Source organism: Nipponia nippon, unplaced genomic scaffold, assembly GCF_047370975.1.
Source record: "Nipponia nippon isolate SJK-2023a ecotype South Korea unplaced genomic scaffold, ASM4737097v1 scaffold_1, whole genome shotgun sequence".
Taxonomy (NCBI): domain Eukaryota; kingdom Metazoa; phylum Chordata; class Aves; order Pelecaniformes; family Threskiornithidae; genus Nipponia; species Nipponia nippon.
This window is the reverse complement of record NW_028262290.1, coordinates 117,720,833-117,740,273: the sequence shown is the minus strand read 5'-3', so window position 1 is coordinate 117,740,273 and position 19,441 is coordinate 117,720,833. Positions and strand designations below refer to the sequence as shown.

At 45.4% G+C, this 19,441-nt stretch overlaps 1 protein-coding gene across 3 annotated transcripts; it reads right to left on the bottom strand.

Annotated features, from left to right (window-relative positions):
- Positions 1-6,338: 6,338 nt before the first annotated feature.
- Positions 6,339-15,573, bottom strand: EIF1B (eukaryotic translation initiation factor 1B). 3 transcript variants are annotated; one of them, XR_015707270.1, is made up of 5 exons: positions 15,198-15,563; positions 12,710-12,873; positions 11,911-12,012; positions 11,125-11,319; positions 6,339-9,637 (listed from the first exon to the last, which is right to left on the bottom strand). XR_015707270.1 is itself a non-coding variant. In XM_087768943.1 (4 exons), exons 1-4 carry the CDS (start codon positions 15,226-15,228, stop codon positions 11,275-11,277), a joined length of 339 nt encoding a protein of 112 aa, XP_087625069.1. In that variant the 5' UTR covers positions 15,229-15,573; the 3' UTR covers positions 6,339-11,274. The 3 variants fall into 3 exon arrangements, 2 of the variants coding, with proteins under 2 accessions (XP_087625069.1, XP_087625055.1); XM_087768943.1 differs by having other exon boundaries at positions 6,339-11,319; positions 11,911-12,009; positions 15,198-15,573; XM_087768929.1 differs by having other exon boundaries at positions 6,339-11,319.
- Between the last annotated feature and the right edge of the window lie 3,868 nt (positions 15,574-19,441).

Sequence of the window (19,441 nt, the reverse complement as noted above, 5' to 3'; positions counted from 1 at the left end):
GACCACCTTTTTTCTCTCTGAGGTAGCACAACCAGACTCTTCCCCACACGTACGTCGTTGTGGGGAACGGCCAAATCTAAAGCTTTTGCTTCATGTGTTTCATTACATGGAATTAGAAAACCCATCTGGGCTTCATCCGAGCTCTGCACAAACACGAGCAGCCTCAGCAGCGGATGACTTTGTAGCACTTAGATACATTTACATGCGTGAGTTAGCCTGCTGTGCCTATACGGGAAGTACGTGGACTGGACCGTCAATGATCACATAAGACCATCTGACTCTTAAATCTATTAAACATGACATACTTCAAATAACGTATATGAAGGTTAAATCCTACTATAAAGCCACTCACCTGAAATTACCACTGTTTCTCAAGACCACCCTGAATGCAGCCAGAATCAGCGTCTGAGTTACCGATGTGAGCTCAGGGCCAGTTTTCTGCTGTCGGTTCCTTTCCTCTCCTTTTTCTTTTTCTCTCTTCAAGTTACCATTTTTAGCACCTTGTGCCAGAAGAGGTCAGTGCTCCTGCCCCAGGAACAATCGTGCTGAGGCAGCCGTCGTTATTCTGCGGAACAAAATGTCCATGGCATACAGCATGCAGTAGGCTACGATTGCCACATCCGAGAGTGACGTTACCCAGAATGACCTGAACCGCTATACGAGCTCACCAGCCCCAAAAGGAAGAGGCAATAAGACATCTCAACCAGAAGAGTAAGTCCCCTTTCTTCAGAGCTAACATTTCCATCAGCACCTGAAACTTTCCACATAGTTAACCTTAATGGAATTAATATACTCACAATACCGGGGTGGGGGGGAAATCATTCAGTACCTTCTTACATTGCAGGAAATACTGTCGATTTATTTATTTGAAAGATTCCCCACAGGGTATCAGGAAATCCCTCCACGTGTGAGCTGAAGATGTTAGGCTACATTTTGGATTAGAGCTTGTTCTGCAATATGACTGTGTCGATGGCAGCAGGGAGGCCACCGGACCCAAGCTCTTTACGCCTGCTGGCTGTGGTTTGAGACCTTACCAATGGTGAGATCGGTCAGGGCCTTTGGCAGGAAGGAGCCCTTGCAGCTGTAGGGTAGGACACTATTCTCATGGAGCGTACTCTCAGGTCTGGGGGGGCTGAACCAACCAAATTTCTCTGGCAGGTGCTGGAGAAGGGCCAGTTTCTTTCCTTCCACCACGGAGCCTGGGTTACACTCCTGTATACCAGCCTCAGCAAAGAGAGGAAGCATGGCTGTGCCTCTTCAGGGTCTCGCTTGCAGTGCCTCAGCCCAAAGCAGGTGTCAAGTCAGAAAAGGTGCGTCAGAGAGAGAGGTGCAATGAACTTCACGTTGAGCTGGTACGATGGCCGGCAGCCAAAGCCGTGGCTGCTTGCCCAAGAGAGGAATAGGCAGTGAACAGCCCAGTCCCTTCCTGCATGTGATGGACCCCAAAACACAGGCAGGGTCTCTGTCAGCCCAGGGGGGCTAACCCCACGCTCCCAAACCCCATCTCCCACTGATGTCACTGCAGCTGTATCTGCTTGGTTTTGTTAAACAGTGAGGTTGGTTGAAATGAGCTACAAAATCATGGTGCATCCCACCACCGGCCCTAAGGACATCAAACACCGACACCAGCACCACCTGCTGAGAGAGTCCACAAGCATCTAAAATTCCCCAGCAGAGGGGTCAGCATCCCTGCTTTGACCAGAAAGACATTATTTTAGGAAAACAGGTTTTAAGTTACCAACACATTTCTCTGGAGCCGTATCCTGGCACATCTGTGCTACCTTCCTGCACGGCAGTGATTGCAATCAAATGCCCGGGAACTAGGCTCTCACTTGATGCAAGTCATCTACCCGTTGGGTATAACTGGCTCCAGAGTTTCAGACACTGATCTCGTGGACACAGTGTACTTTCTAATCTTGTAATCTCATAAGTCATTGTACCGTTGCTGATGCTTCACTCTTGAAAAAAAAAAAAAAAAAAAGGAAGGTTAATATATAAAAGGGAGGTTTCAGTTTTACAAAGCTCCTTTTATTCACCTGAATCCTGCTAAGGCCAAGAGAAAGACTGCTACTGACTCATAACGGCATTTGAATTGAGTGCGGAATGAGAAGTTACGCTTTGTACATTTTCAGCTCGGGAAAGAACTAGTTTCCTGAATGATCACATGGTGACAACTTTCATCCTTAGCAAAAGTCCTAGAAATACTTTCCAACACTCACTCACCAAATCAGAGCATTTTTCTGTGACAGTTTTAATACAAGCTAGTTACAGTTTTGATCCTATAGATATTAAAAATGGGTTTCAGCCTCCTTTTATGAACAAAATACCCACTGAAATCCAAAGCGTTGTCAGTGTTCAAGGAACTCATCCCTAATGGGCTGCTCCCAGCTCTTATGGTCTTGGAAGAGGAACGGGCCCCCAGGCATTACCCGTACCCAGATCTACCCAAATACCCTTTTGGGCCCAGCCAGCCTGGGGTGGCACTGGAGAGGACCATCAGCCACCCAAACTTCTGGTCCCTGAAGGGGCTCCTCTGACTTCTGCCATGGTTTTGAGCAGCTTCTTCAACACCGGTTCCCTACAACTCGTTGCTGCAGGCAACTGGGTCCAGCGTGCAGTCGCTCCCGTTGCCCCCATGCAGACGTGCACCGAGCTCCTCTCCTGCCCCTCGCTCCAGCAGACCCGACGCCAGCGCTTCTCTGAGCCTGCAAACTCAGAGAACCAAGTGGACGAGAAGCAACTCCTTAACCCCCCAAAGCAAATAATTTCCTGCGGATGCACCTCCCAGGACTGGCTCGCTGCCAGAGGAGGGGCAGCGCTAGCTGGTGGAACCTGCAGGGATGCACAGAGGCAGGTCTGCCTCTTTCCATGGCACCTTGCCGTGGGCTGACTTTTCCCTGTTACGAAGCCATCGCTGGCATCTCCTGCCTCTCCTGGCGGATTTCTTTCTCTCTGAAGCGGTGCACTGGGGCTCTCTTCCTCCACCTCTCGCACAGGGCTCTGCGGTAAGCGTGCGCTGAGCTGCGAGTCGCTGATGGCGTGCGGCCGCCGTAGGGAAGGCGTACATCTAAGGACAGATTTCAGATCCTCCCCCTCTCAGGAAGGGGAAATTTGGGGTACAGTTCCACACGGGTTATGCCTGCAACCACCTGGGAATTTTACCAAATTTCCCCCTCTGCGTTCCTCCATCTAAACTTTACAGTCATTTTTCCTGGCTTCAGTGTCACTATTTTCAGTATGTGCTGTCTTCCAGTGACATCTAGGGATAGAGACTGGAAATAGCAAGCTGGCCATTTACATAAGCATTGCTTAAAACATATTTCAATCTGATAAAATGGGGATGTTTGATACAGAACATGTAATTGCTTTTGAAAAAAAAGGCCAGGAGTCCCCTATCTCCTCCCAGAAACTTAAAAAAAAAAAAATGCTCACGGGAGAATTTGTATTTTTAAAAATCTTTTGTTGTATTCTCTTGATTGCAAAACTTTAATCACACAAGGGACATGAACCTATAGATCTTAAATAAGGCAGTGGCTGAAGGGACAGTTGCGATTAAGATCGGGAGAAGAGCACATCGCCCGTTTTGCAAGAACGATGCATCATACTCCCCAAGGCCCGTTCCTCAGCTCATGTGCATTAGCATTAATTTCAGAAAGTGATACCAGAGACAGGGCACTGACTGACGTAGCATTTCACTCCAGTACAAAGGCGGCAAGCAGGATGAAGACATTTCGATACTAAAAGCAAAGCACATGAGAAGGGATAAAGTCATCAGGAGGACAGAAACACTTGGAGGTCAAAAGAGCAAGCAAGTTGCCTCGTGTAGCTGGATCTACTATTTACTCATTGCTACTACTACTGCCAATTTACTCATGACATTTATACGTCAGTTCTCCAGTCACGAATCAGAGAGTCACCGTGCTTGGTGTTCCACCTACACAGGACAAGGCTACGGGCCCCGACGTGCAGACCTTACCAGGCTTCCTCCGGAGCACCGCCACAACACCCAAACACGATTAAGACACAAAACGCGCTATGTGCCTGGGTAATACTTCCCATCAGGGATGCAGAAACATGCAGCCTAGCTTTTTTAAACCAGTCTTTGTGTGACTGTACAATCTACATCTGCTCTGGATTTCTCCCTGTAAATTTAGACGTCCTAATTCTTCACAACCCACAAGAACAAAAGAATCCTACGGTAATTCATGCCCGGACCTTTGGAGAACCCCCAAAAATACCACATCTCTTTGATGGCAGGAGGAAACATGGAACATACTCTCAGAAGGAGAAGACATCAAGAGAAGGGCTTATACACGTACCAGGGCTTGTATGTCCAAAACAAAAGCATTTAAATCTGCTCACGTGGAAAAACACTGTGGAGGGCAGGGACAGAGGCAAGCTGGTCGGTTTTCAAGATCTTTTGGTCGGATCAGGCGGAGCTGTGCCAGCTGAAGCCCCAATTTCAGTGAACAGGAAAAACTCTGTCCAAAAATAAAGGTCAAGTAATTTGAAAAGTGTCAGTGGATGCTTCGCCAGTCTTTGCAAAACAGCCTGTAGAGCCTCAAGACAACTACCTAAGGGCTAGTACCATTTTAAGCAGGTTTCCATTGCATTCCCACTGCCTGCAGCCTCATCCAGCAATCTGCAGCTGCTAGCTACAGGCTGCTTTTGCTTTTGTGCATGTGTCCTCAGATGCTCATTTGTTGTCTTCTGAATGTTGGCCTTGATGATTCCTACAACTTTACAGGTTTGCTTGTTTCCCCCCCCCTGTAAATGTCCACAGCAAACCACCAGCAATTTTCCCTGTTCAGAGGGTACTGCCCGGAATTTGCCAGGCTACTACTTTTATCAGACAGACAAAAAGCAATTAAAGGGCTGTAGGGACAGACCCACAGCAGATGTCCATCTCTGTGTGGTCAGATCACGTCCCATGACCAGAGCGTCCCGTTACTTTGAATTTATTGTCAGAGACCCAGCTGCGTTATCAGTCTGAACTGCTACGAGAACCAGCTAAGGCCTGGAAACCACACAGCTGCTCCTGCACAGCGCAAACCACGAGGCAGCCGATGCTGCCGCGTTCAGACTGACTGCGGGTGGAGGCAACCTGAAGGGCTCTGCATTGCTCTGCTCGGAAGCGAGGTGCAGACACCTCCTTCCCTCTTGTCCTCTGCAGAAACCCTGTTTATCTTCCGTAGCGTTACTGAAGGACGACATAGTTTCAGTGTGACTTACGCCAGCACTGGAATTGCCTTCTACTACCAGGAGAAATGAAACAATCTGATGACCCCAAGGGATGTCCCTCCCCTCAGTGCCCTTTAAAAACAGCTCAGCATGCAAGGCAAGTGAGGCAGTGACAGGTGAAGGCTCCAGGCACAGCTACTTTCAAACAAAGCGCTATTCACAATGTTTTTTTAATGAAGTAAAACCACTACTGGACAATCAGGAAGTTTCTCTGCGCCACTGCAAAATCTTACCTAAAGGAAAGGTAGGTAACAAAGGAAAACACTCTTCCTTCAATATTCCCTATAAGGACCTTTTTCGTACTGAACTCTCACTAATTATCTTGAATAACACATGGATTAATTTACAGGTTACTGTTTACTAAAGGGACCTAGACAGTGGTTTTGCTCTGTATCTTCAAGTCCTAATCCAGATCTGGGCTTTGAGTTGCAGGTGTAACTGAAGATAGCGTCAGTATCAGATGCTGACCAGGATTGTACAGGCACTGCCAAGTATCAGTTCGCAGGGCCATCTTTTTCACCAGCGTTACCGAGTACATACGTGTTGATACCACCGATGTCTGTCCTGGCATTTACTGAGGTGTAGCCCATCATTCCTCAGGCGGTACCCCCATCACACCAGTATCTAACCTCTGTTGGAAAGTAGCTAAAGGCTGCTTCCTCAACAACAGAAGCTGCCCTTCAGTAGATTTTTCCAGCAGGACTCTTGGGAATAGACCATTTGCAACCTTTCCACTGCACAACTATTCTCCGATTACACATCAGCGCATTCATGTCATTTGCCAGGTCTACCTTAAAGAGCAACCTTCTAATTCACACGGGGGACAGGCTACCCAAACAACTGCAGCCCCACCTCTTCCACGGGGTTAACCGCCCCATCGTGATACCCAAGGCCTCTTCGTCTGTACTGCAGGGACAGCGCTGTTTCCCTCTCCAGTTGTGAGAGGGACCACGAACGCAGCTGACAGCTGAGTCCTGTCTTTGAGGAGCATGACCATTCTACCTGCAACCACGTCTGCAGAATTCAGCTACTCATAACTTGGAGAACTGAGCCTGGATCACGGGGTTTTTTTGCTGCATAATCATAGCAAAGATGGCTTAAAATGGAAAAAAGCATTTATTATATACACAAGTACTTTTAATGAGGCCCCAAATTAATTTCAGAAATGTGCTGTCACATTTCGCAGATGCAAGACATTCTAAAATAGCTGAGACCAAACTTGAGCACATTACTGGCTTCATCTTAAAACACTGCATTTTGCTTATTCAAGAAATTAGATGATCCTCTTCTACTCAAAATTTTAGACCTCAAGACAGTATCATCATCTTGTTTTAGAGCTATAATATCCCATTACAAGTCACAATATTTTTAAGTTGGTTAGTACAGATCATGGTAGAAATTTAAAAGAGGAAATAACATTTCTTGAAGAAATCAATGCCTATTACAAGAGGATCACGTACATCACTATTAAATTAGACTACTTCTATCTTCCACCAAAAAAAAAAATCCTCCTTAATAATAGCATAAAAGTCCATCTGTTTTAGAAAAGCATACATAAAGTAACATCAGTACATTTTATTTCAAAATACTTTGTTGTCTCAACTCTCCAACAATACTCCAATACAGGTTAAGACTTGTTCATAAAGAGATCAATCACAGGCATGTAGCAAACATTAAAAAGGCAAAAGGCATGCCAAGTACAAATCCTCTTTTGAGATTTTTTTTTTTTTTATGTAAACTGGAAACAGTAGGCATGAAGCATCTGTACAGCAAACATAAAACAACTATGTAATTTTTCCCTTATTCATCTCAGGAGCTTTTGATCTTGCAACTGGAAAGTAACCTTCATGTTGCCATGCACGGGGGACACATGTATGGAGAATCTTAGGAGGAAGGCAGATTCTTAATACTTAAATCCACATGCCCCTCTAAGATCACTTCCATTTCCCTAGTGGCAGTAGCACGCTAATTAGAGGAACACTCAGTGACACTAATCAACACTGAACACACCAAAAGTGACAGTAACCCCTACTGTGTCCCAAAGTAATTTATGAAAAGGCCTCCCACATTCTTTAACTTGCTAAATACCAATCTTGTACATACTTTCACATAGTAAGAGGCACTACCGAGCCACTTTAAACAAAGGTATAACACATGGATCCTGTACCCTAGAGCCTCCCAGAAGGATTAAGGAAAAGATAATTGCTGACTGGAACTGAAGGTACATCTGTCTGTATGCATCTTTAGGGCAACCACGTACTGACTACAAGCAGGATGGCAGAACAGGACAAAATGCAGACCATTGCTTAATTATTATTTTTTAAATATTTAAGACTTAAGCTTCAACAACTCTTCACAATTTTAAGTTTTATAATGGCTTTAGATATATTTAAAATCTTAAATGCCAAGCTCTCAAGGAAGTTTAATTAGGATTTTTAAAGATACAGGAACAGAAATACCAATAGAGGTCTTGCAGTCCAAGTGAATCTAAGTTAATGAAAACAGACTTAAGATATAAACTTGTTTCCTAAGGTGGGTTTTTTTTCGTGGGGTTCCTTCCTCCCTCTCCAAAAAAGTTCACCAGAACAAAATGCTCTTCATTTAGGCTGTGCAAGAATGCAGTGCAGGAAGGTTTAAGCAAAGCCACTGAACCAATGAACAGTATGCACACACAATCTAGGCACTGTTCTTTCCAAAGGTTCTTTCACCTGAGAAAATCATTGCTAATCTGCCCGTAGCTGCACTCTTCACACTCATCTCTCAAACACAAGGTCAGATTTAGCAGACCACAGGTGAAGGTCAAGGGTCTGACAATTCACACAAGAGGAAGCAGGCAGCTTACAGACTTAAATTACTAAATCTCATCTTCTACAAATAAGGACTGCTACGACCATTTGGGAAGTGATGGTTTCATTGTTCATAGCTGCATTAAATAGATGTAGGCTCTGAACAGACAATTCAACGAATTTATTTATGCAACACCTTACTCCAGCGTATCAGCTAAGAGAACCAGCTACAACAGCCTAATGTAACTATGCACAGTAAGGCTGTGAATTTGAAACAGCAGTTCCTACATCCAATTGCAGCTCGTGGTTAAGCCTAGATATCGCTATGCAGCAGTCTTGGTTTGGAGATCTGATGTAAACTGCACAATATTCCAAGAAAAAGAAGCCACCTCTCTTTGCAGCCTGAGCTTGCCCAGTCTCAAGTCCTACTAGTGGGTTTTAAAAGTGTTTTCTATTATTAGCTCCCTTTTACTGCCTCGACAATTATGGGTCACATCCTTCACCATTTTTTAACCTATTTTGCAATAGATGGAAAGACCGAAACCTGCCTTCACTGTGAAAACAGGTTTTCATGGCAGTAATTTAAACAGTCCTTTCCCAAGTCTTTCATGTTTTTCAGCATTCTTGAAACATGGATATAAATTCCAAATAGGCTGAGCTTTGACAAAGAAATTTCAGCGTAAGATGATAAAACATGAAATTCTTGAAGCCCTTCCTCCGGAACACGAAAAAAGCCTGGGCTTCTAACAAGGCTAGTTACAGTCTTATCGAGACACTCTTCTAGTTTAAAACACTTCAAGGACAAAAATTTCTGCTTTCCTTCTGGAAAGATTGTTGCCACAACAAATCTCATCTACTTAGAACTTCAAATGTGTTACTTCTTATTCCCTCTCCTTTTAATTTTGCCCTTCAAAGGTCAAAACACAAGCAGCTCCACTAGAGCATAAAAACCAAGGCACCCATCAACTGCAAGGTTCCTCCTATCAGAAAGGACTTTTAAATGAGGAAGAAGAAAACAAAGGGTTTTCTTATTTATTCCAAGCAGAATGACTATGGAGAAATGACTCAAGCTTAGGTAGTAAAAGTTAATGGAATGCCATCTGAAATGACGACTGACTCAACAGCACATGAGACTTGCTAATCATTTGTTAATCTCCAATTCAAAAACCCACTAGAAGTACTCATGTAATACCAGTGAAATAGGATAAGATACTGCTTGGTTTTCCTCTTGGGCAGGAGAACAAGCTTCAAATGAGAGCATCAGTTTTTCTGGCATTTGATAAAATGAAAATCACTAAGTGCTATGTACCCCCGAAGGATTAATTCTTTTAGCATCTATGAATCAGGACTAGGTAAACTTGCAGTACAATGATTTTATTCTGCTAATGTGCAACACTTGCATAAGACTTATTCTTTGGATTTTTGTTCTGCGTGCTGGTATTTCATGTTTTGCTGCAGGCTTTCCCTCCTCTTCCTCCTGAACACACTATACCTTAACAGTATACAATCTTCTGGAACATCACTTTCCTGGAACAGTTAAGATCTGTAACACCAGGCAGAATTTGTGGAGACTGAGAGACTGGACACTGGATTCTTACAGGTGGAATTGTCTAGACCAGACAGAGAAAGAAAGTGTCATATGAATGCTCTATAATGCTCCCCTAATTGTTGTTAGTGCCATAAAGGTTCATATCTTAATTCAGAAATCTTAAGGGGGGGGGGGGGCGGGGGGGGGAAGTTCAAGTGAGTTAAAATTGAGCGTTTCTGTTTAGAAAGGCATGTCTGAACAGGAAACTAAAGTATAGGCACAGGTGATACCAAGTAATATAGTTTTGCCTATTCTTGATGCTTACATAGGTAGTCATCAGTTCTTTTCCTTCTCAGTAAGTTTTATTCATAAAAGTCTTAGCAGTAAAGAAATGTCTCTTTCTTCCTTTCCAGAGAATACATGATGTTACAAGAAGTTTTTTTAATTTTTCCCACTATTCTTATGATTTCCCAGCTCAGCATGTTTTGAATTGTTTCAGAGAAAATTCCCATGTCTATCTCACAATGAAGATAAGATCTCTGTGTTTCACCAAATGAAGCCATTTCATTCTGTAAAGAGACATGTCTTAAAAGCAGAATACCAAATGCTTACAGCTAACTAAAACTAGATGCATGGCAGAACAAACCAATTATAACTTCAGATGACAGTTAATGAATTGTCTGCTAGAAAAGTAGACTAAATCAGCTTTCTGTAGTAACACCCAAACCCCATTACAAACCCCTCCATATTAACCATTAGTCACAGCAAAACTTTTCACACTGGGGGAAAAAAAAAAAAAGGTTAGTGTAGAGCGTGTTCCCTTCCTTACTTCCACAGCTAACGCTGCCAATTTAAAGCACTCTGCTTGCTGACATTAAATGCACAGTCATGGCAGAAAGCAACTCAATGTCTTTCCCCTTCACTCAGTGACAGAAGAGATACAAAATCCCATGCACTTCCTTCAAATGTTTTGGGAGTACTATGTAAGACCTGGATGTTTAGCGTGTTCTCAGTAATAGCAGCCTTAAGGAGTTCAGCTTATTTTAGTCCTACTAAACTTAACACTAATATTTCATAGTCACTGCAGTAAATTTTAGAGAAGATCCAGTTACTTACTCAGCAAACAATTTATGTCTTATCATGCTGCTACTAAGATACACTTACACAAAAGACTTTAAAGTTCTAGTCTTACAACTATAGGATAAGATCACATCAAGCTAATCTACTGATTAATTAGCTAATACTTTGTCATGTAGATTTTCCAATTTATTCAATGAGCAGTGAGCTACACCTGCCACAAAACATTTTAGCCATTCTTTAGTAAGGCTGCTGTGCTAGTTTAAAATTTAAGCTAAAGCATTTCAGATATCCCAGAAAATATATGAATAAACTTTTATTTCTAAGCAACAACACACACTATTTTAATACAACCCACACATTTAAGTCAGGTGGAGAGTAATAAACTGAACAATCACTGCTAAAACATTTCCATTGGAAATGTGTTAAAGTTCACAAGTGTCTTCATTACCACCTTACTGAAGTTTTCTTATGTGTTTCTAGTCTACACACCACATGTTTCACGCAGTCATGCAAATCTGAATCAAATTTTAAACGTTCAGGTAACAGGGAAGTCCATTCACTGCAAAGATTCATTTTTCACAGAAGAGTCAGGCTAGGTAAGACCAATACTGCAGGGTTCTTCATGGGAATACACGTATTTTAGAAACCATGAACTTTCAGTTGTTCTTCCTTGACAATGCCAATCTAAAGGAAAAAAGCAACGTATTTCAGTAAAGCTTACATGCTTAGGGTATTACAGTGATATCAAGTTACCACAATCTTATACTTTGATTAAAGAAACTGCAATACGATATATACTCAATAAAGCAGTTTTCTAGTTTCCACAATGTTTCTGGGCCAAGCAGAAGAGTTGACTATGCAAAAAAGAAAATCTTATCAGACATCTGGCTTGTTCTGTAGTCCTAGCACTTACTCTTTAACAGCATAACATCTCTACATTGTGATTTGCATCAGTAACCTAGTGGTGAAAGACTCTTTCCTCCGTAGTGTTTTCAGTCTCAAAATTATGGTTTGCATGAAACACTTGATTTTACAAATGAAGAACTCAAGCTGCACTGCCAGAGAACAAGTGGTATGTTGTAGCAGGGTAAATGCATTCCACAGGGCTTTGGTTCTTACTGGAGTTTTACTCTCATTCTGCAAGCATCATTTTACTTTTTGGCTGAAAATACAAAGGAACTATAGTGGACATCTTTAGCTGGTTAATTAACATCAGTGCCACCTGTCACTCTATTGCTTCCAGAGAGGTTTAGATATTTATCTGCAGTCTCTCACCTCCAAGAGGAATTGGCAAATGTTCTTCCTCTGGTCACCTTGAAGCTGGATAACTTCACCGTATTCAGGATGTTCAATCACAGTACCATTACAAGCAAACTTCTAGAGAGAAACATTCATATTGTAAGGCATCTGATACACATTATGATTTTGCTTAGTAAGTCTTTTCAGCAGAATTTTGTCAACAGAAGCTGCTTACTAAATTCTCATGCCAAGCAAGGTAAAGGCTAGATCTATTTTACACTGGTTTTGAGAGCAAATGGAATACATCTGCTGATGCATACAGACACAAACTAAGCTGCTGATGGTAAGTTCAGGCAAAGACAGGATTAGCTACTGTGCAGAAGGAACTGGCCAACACTCATAACAAGAATGGAAAACAAAGCCATAAGATACATCCTTTCAGCTCCACACTATTTTAAAATAAATATTTTCATCCTGGCAAAACTCAAGATCTCTATTTCAACAGCAACCCAGCTATGACAGAAGCAGGAATGCAAAAACAGTTCTACTTTAAACCGATTTTATTCTTCACATCAACAAAGCCAGGTATCTGTGAAATTTTAATGAAACGTTCAGAATATATTTTATTTGCTTCTTTATAGGAAATAAATGTTTAGCTTTATCACTAGACTCTGATAGGAGTTTTGAAAAAGACAGGGAAAGGGATCAACCTGAACATGAAAGTGATGTGCACTGGCAAGAATGAAATAAAACAAATATTATGTTACTTAGAATTAAAAGCTATCATCCTCCTTTATATAACATCTTTATTATTAAATCAAATCAGCAACTTCACCTTTTTGAAAGCTTTCACAAGTTTCTTCTTGTCATAATCATCTGCAATTCCCTGAACAGTTGTCAGTGTCTTTCTTCCGTTTCGTTGCTGGATCCTTATATGAATGTAATCCTCAGTCCCCGCCGGGAGTAAGTCGTCACCCTTTGTTGCATCAGCAAAGGGGTCTGCAGGAGGAAAAGACTCATGTAATTCCCACAAAGGAAAACACCCAAGCTCAAAAACTAACAGGTAAGTTTCTCACTTCACAAAGAGCTTTATTTAGGGGATAATCTTGCTGTTTTCTCCCTGTTTAAAAAACAGAGTACTTTTTTCTACAGCTGTATTAAATCTCACTAGCCTACTAACTCAGCACAGTGCTCTCAACTATCATGCAGTTTCTTCAATGCCTTCCCAGATATAAACAATTTTCAGCTACAGTATCAATTTACTGCACTATTTCTTGCAAACTGTAGATCTTGAAGCTCTGAACAGGGTTCTGAGAGAACATCAAGTGCACATGAGTTTTAGACAGCCACATGCATTTTAAGTGAAATACAGAAGTCATATCTTTTATCAGATCAACTGACAAGTACAGACAAATAAAAAAGCTCTTGTACACACACTCCTTTACAGGTCCAGAACAGAAGTCTTATACCATGACAACTACCACACTACCAGCATTTTAAGGCATGAATGTAATTCCTGGCTACTAATGTAAACAAAACATGGCAACAGACACTAACAGATGTCAGAGGCTGTCTGTAAAACAGCACCCCTCTGCCAGTCAGTAGTTTTAGGCAAGAATTGTAACAAAATTCATTTAGGGTTTGACTACAGAAAGGTCAGTTCTCAAATTCTTCCAAGCTTAAACTTATCTAGCACACGTGAAACAGGAAGGCGTTTAGGAAGGAGAAGGGTTTCCAGGTTATACTACTTATTCTCCCTTCTCCAGAGAAACATATTTAACACTCACTCTATCAAGAAATTTCATAGCTGTACAAGTTTCCTAATCAGTAGCTCCAAATAAATCTTGAAGCATGAAGTACTTTAAGTTTTTTTTTAAAACGAATCATGAGTAATTTTTTCATACTAATCAGAATCATACTGAAGAGTCCAATCTTCAGAAAGTGTACGTTCAACAGCCATGCATGCTACAATTTCCCAAACTTCCATCCAAAACTCAAATCTAAAAACACTGATCAAGTTTTGCCATCGACTCGAAACAAATGCCCCAAAAGAGTAAAACTTCAGCAGAAATAGGAACATAAGCAGTTCAGCTGCAGACAGACTGACCCTTGTAGAAATACAAATGACAAAAGCATTAAAGGCACTGAAAACATCATGAAGATGCAAGCACCACAAGAAAGTACAGCAGCACTGGGAAGCTGGACTGGTGTAGTTTCTACTAAGGCATTTGTTAAAACATGCTGAATTTCACTGTGCCCCACAGCTTGCGGGGCAAACAGAAAATTGCAGTCAAAGAAAGGTGAAAGAAAAAGGGGACTCGGGCATGAAGATCACTTGGCAGTTTAGGATTCCAGGCTGGAGATAAGCCAGTGCTGTAGGTGTCAACACTGGATTACTTCAAACAAATCCTCTGGGCAGCACCTTCCTAAGCACAGGACCAGCTTCCAGATGGTGACTAACATAACATTCTCATATGGCTTATACATGCGGAAGATTAGAGATAAAACTCAGCCCAAAAGCTCGACAACATTACCATATAAAGTGTTAACTTGCTCACTTCTGTTGCCTACAGATAAGGAAGGTGGAGAACCATGGCCCATCGTGGTAAACTTCCCTGCTAATACAGGAGAAATGCCCTACCGTCTGTATTGCTCAATGTATAGAAACAATACCCTTTGCAGGGCACGCATCAGGTTTTGGGACATTGGTAAGGATAAGATGAGGCAGCAAATCAACAAGCAATTGGAACTGAGAGGATGATTCCCTTCCTTAGCAGAGGATACGAGCCCGAGGCTCCCTCTGCTCACAAAACTTACAGCTTTGGGACTGGAGAGCTGACAGAAAAGCCCGGTTCGGGCTGCTGCCAGCCATTCAGGCAAACAGGGCAGCAGGGGGTGTCGGAGCCACAGTACACGGCAGCATCTCCCACGGGAGCGGAAAGGGAGCAGGGAGGGGGCAGAGCCCCCTGCCCCCGCGCACAGCGCACGCCCCGAGGCCGGCGCGGCGGGAGGGCGAGGCCGAGCGGCCAGAGCTGCCCGCGCGGAGCAACGCGGGCAGCCGCGGGGACGGCAACGCCCGCTCGGCAACGGCTTCGATGTCACGGCGGCGGGCTGGGGGCGCCGACGCACCGGCGGCCCTCGGGAAAGCGGGGGCGGGACGCCGCCGGCGGACGGGGGCGGCAGCGGGGACAGCGGGCCGAGGACGGGACAGCGGGGGCAGCCGCAGCCCCGGGGCCGGTTTCCCGATGGGGGGGGGGTGGTGACTTGCGGGGCTCCCCGCGGCACAAGGGGGTGGCGGGGTGCCGACCGGCGGCGGCTCTTACCGAAAGATTGGAGGTTCTGGATAGATGACATGCGACTCTGCGGCGAGAGGCTGGAGCAGCGGGGAAAAGGCCGCGGCTGGGTCCGCTCGGGTCGCGCCTCCGGCTCCGCAGTGCCGGCGGGGGCGGGGGCGGGGCGGGGAGGGAGCGGGGAGGGAGGGGAAGAAGCGAGGGGAGGGACAATACAGGCAGAGGGGAGGGGGCGAATCTGAGGGGGGAGGAAGGGGGGAAAGAGAGAAAGGAGTAAAAGGAGGAGAAAGCGCGAAGGGAAATAAACAGGGGTGGGACCCCCCGCACACCGCCCCACGCTACCGGTAACGGGCAGGGGCCGCCGCCGTTCCTCACAAAATGGCGGCTCGCCCGGGCCGCGCCAGGCACGTGACGGCCACGGCTGCCCCCGCGCTGCCCGACGGGAAGGAGAGTCCCGTCCCGCCCCGCGGCCGCGGCGCGTGGGGCGTGGCGCCGGCCCGAAGGACTACAGTGCCCAGGGCGCACCGCGCCGCGGCGGCCGGCGGGGCGGGGGCGGGGCGTGGGGCTGCGTGTGCCCCGCGGGGGCAACGGGCGGCTGGAAATCACCGGCTCGGGAGCCCGGTTCCCCGCAAGAGGGCCCCCAGAAGCAGGGCTGGCCGGTCGCTGCAGCCCCTTCTTCTGCAGGCCGCCCCGGGGGGGCCAGTTAGCGCCCCACAAACCGCCCGCGCCTCCCCCGTTGTGCGCAGGCTGGGGAGCTCACCCTTCCTCCCCGGTGGGCGCTGCCAGCGAGGCGCAGCTGCTGCGTCCCCCGGGCCGCGGGTACCGCCACGGCTGGGCGGCCGCCCGGCCCCACGGGGTTCCCCGTTCCACAGCTGCCCGCTGGCTGCTGCTAGCCGTCTGTGGGGGGGGACGGGGGGGGGACGTCAGTGGTGCTGGGGCTGCAGTGGTAAAGGTTTGCCTTAAAAAAGGTGCGCTTGTGTTACAAAGCTTGCCAGTCCTCGGGAGGTGATTAATGGCTTTGCAGATGTACCTAGTTGCATTGGCACAACTGCCAGAACCTCTATTTCTCCCTCCCCCCCCCCCCCCCCTTTTTTTTGGGCCTTTATGCTAAGCTTCAGTCCATTTAAATGAAAGGGATATTTCTCTTCTGCGATCCAAGGCCTGGATCAGCACTGCAGTAGTTTTATGAATGTCAACGTGCATTGGTCTGAGAAAGTTTCTGGTCCTGGCACTCTGCAAAGAAGCTTTTCTTTTTCCCTGGGGTAAAGCAGGGCCATTTGCCATGGTACAAAACCTTTGCTTACCTTTTGCTACCATCGCTGATGAAGCCTTTCACTGCAGTATAGGCTTGTCTAATTCTTTCCTAAGCAGCTGCAGAAGGCACTATTGGGACAGTAATGGGAGGATGGGGAGATGCCAAGTACAGAGCCTGAGGTGCCTGCTTCAGTCACAGAGGCATGCCAGGATTTGGACAATGTCTGTGGATTAAGGACGCAGAGCTAGACACTGGGAGACCTTCTGGGCAGGCTGAGCAAGCTCAGGACACCCATCCTCAGGGACATGTCCCTGGGATGTCCCCAGCACCTCTCTCAGAGAACTTACTTATATTACTACTAATGTGGGGAATTTTTGGCTCATGCATTCTTGCAAGCTCTACACCTCTGTACAAAATTTTGTTGTATATCTTTTGCCTCCTATCATCATCCCATGAAACTTTTTCCCAGCAGCACAGCAGGCCTGTCATCCCTTTTTTTCCCCAGGCACTGTTTTTTTTTTTACCTTGGCTGGGTCAGTAGTGTTGTCTGTGGGGCATTGTGATGAGCCAGATCAGCAAACTGATTTGAGTTAAAAAATAAACTCAAAGGTTAAAACCTTAGATCCACTCCACTTGCATAATAATCCTGCAACAGTTGTGCTGGGACAACTGAAGAGGCCAGAGGCTGGGGACAGGCCTGGCCGTGGATGAGAGGACAGTGGGTTTTCAGACACAAAACCCAAGTCTGAGTTTGCAGGTTTAGGCACGTTCTCTGCTCACTGGTGGTTCCTGTGCTTACTTTGAATCCTCATGCATTTAAAATAGCTTTGTACTTCTCACTGCAGGGCCTATGGGCTCATTGGGCATCTGTGGGATTCATTGTACAGTTTACAAACACGTGAGTTTTGGTGTCTGGGAAACAACAAAGCTCCTCTGTAAGCCAAGATGTGACTTTGTTGTCCTTAAAACGAAACCACAATGAACAGTTCTTACGTGCAAACCTTGACAACTGCAGAGGGAATGGAAACAAATCCTAATTGCACAGCTTGGCATGCGCTGGGCAGCAATTAAAACAAAGGTCGTGGCCAGCACCCTTATTGTTCCCTTGGCAGCCTGCCGCAGTGGCCACGTGTGTTGGTGTGGGGTCTTGGTGGGGCTGTGTCAACGCAAAGAGCTCTCCCTCTGCTGTCCTCCTCAGGGGGAGCTGCAGGTCTCCGTCTCATGTCCGTCACTTAGGTCTGACACAAACATAGCCTGTGCCAGCGCCTTGCACCGCACAACTTTGGTCACTGTGGGCAGAGACAGATGGCATCCTGCTGGAGGTGTGCTTCTGCTTTTGCCCCTTGACAGCTGTCCTGAGGTCCTTTGTCCTGACTGAGTCCTTCCCTTTGCTCTTGAGCAGCCACTCGTGGCAATAGACCCGTGGAAGTCCTGGTTGTCGGGGCTTCTAGCCACACCAGACTGCAGAAAGGTGAGCCAAGCAGGCATGGCACAGCAGCAAACAAAAAAGGCAGAAGCAGTTAAAATAGGTTTAAAAACCTAAGTGGAAGCAAGAGGTATTGTGGCTTAGGCTGTTAAGTTTCAGACTGCGGCTAATCATCCTAAGGCTGAGGCTGGAGTTAATCTCATTCACTAATATCTATTAGACATCAGGATTTAAGCAATGGATTGGGAATGAGACTCTTGCCTTGCCATGACTAATGTATAACCTGGCAGCTATTGTGCAGGAAAAGAACAACATCATCTCTAATTATCTTGATCATGGCTTCAGGCTATTTAAGTGTAATAGTTGCCAGACCTGGTTATGAATAGCGATTAGAGGTCCCTTTGCTTGCCTTTTACTGTGTTTCAGTTCATCTGTCAAGCTGTATGTGAATCATTAGAGGTTATTTATGACTGGATAAGCTGCAGGGAATAAAACCAGGGACTCACTGGCATGCAGATGAAAAATATGACATACTGAAGCCATAAAGTACACTTTTGTAAAAATTGTCACCCTAGTGCAGAACTGCACCTTCACTGGGTACCCTCGATAGTACTTTGGCTGCCCTTTAGGAGCAGCGAGAAACCCAGACCAGTGGGAGAAACTTTGTTCTTCCAGAGAATTATTGTGTTGGAAACATGGTCCTGGAATACCACGAGAAGGCCTTGCATCAGGAAAAAAACAAGTCACCCACATGGTAGGGGGCTAAAGCTCTGCTTTAATTTAGGACTCTGTATGACATCCGTCTTTGCATGTGTACACACACTTCAGCTGCCTTCAATCCCCTCTGTAATAACCGGAACGAACAACATCATTATTTTTCATTTCCTGTAGACATTGTTCTAATATAGAACCATAGAGTGCTTTGGGATGGAAGGGACCTTTAAAGGTCATCTGGTCCATCCCCCCTGCCATTGGCAGGGACATCTACAACTCGGTCAGGTTGCTCAGAGCCCCATCCAGCCTGGCCTTGAATGTTTCCAAGGATGGGACATCTACCACCTCTCTGGGCAACCCGTTCCAGTGTTTCACTACCCTCATTGTAAAAAATTTCTTCCTTATGTCCAGTCTGAATCTACCCTCTTTTAGTTTAAAACCATTACCTCTTGTCCTGTTGCAGCAGGCCTTGCTAAAAAGACTGTCCCCATCTTTCTTAAAAGCCCCCTTTAAGTACTGGAAGGCTGCAATAAGGTCACCCCACAGCCTTCTCTTCTCCAGGCTGAACAACCCCAGCTCTTTCAGCCTTTCCTCATAGCAGAGGTGCTCCATCCCTCTGATCATTTTTGTGGCCCTCCTCTGGACCCTCTCCAACAGGTCTATGTCCTTCACTATATATATAATATATGCTACTACTACTACTACTACTTTCATGTGCAGCACTCTAATATTGCAAGGTTTATTCCTTAGGAGCCTTTACAAAGCCAAAAGGTCTGTTAATTTAATTAAGGAATGCTTCTGTAGGCAGATCCCCCGGGCCTGGTCTTGCGGTCTGCCCTACCAGAACATGGCAGGCTCTTGTGCTGAACTGCCCTCCACAAC

Excerpts from the sequence above, each read along its gene's own strand:
- EIF1B (XM_087768929.1), bottom strand. The coding sequence starts at position 15,228 with ATGTCATCTATCCAGAACCTCCAATCTTTCG. Across the intron at positions 12,013-12,709 it reads TTGTGAAAGCTTTCAAAAAG|AAGTTTGCTTGTAATGGTAC; the intron begins GTGAAGTTGCTG and ends GTTTCTCTCTAG. Across the intron at positions 11,320-11,910 it reads TTTGCCAATTCCTCTTGGAG|ATTGGCATTGTCAAGGAAGA; the intron begins GTGAGAGACTGC and ends TTTTTCCTTTAG.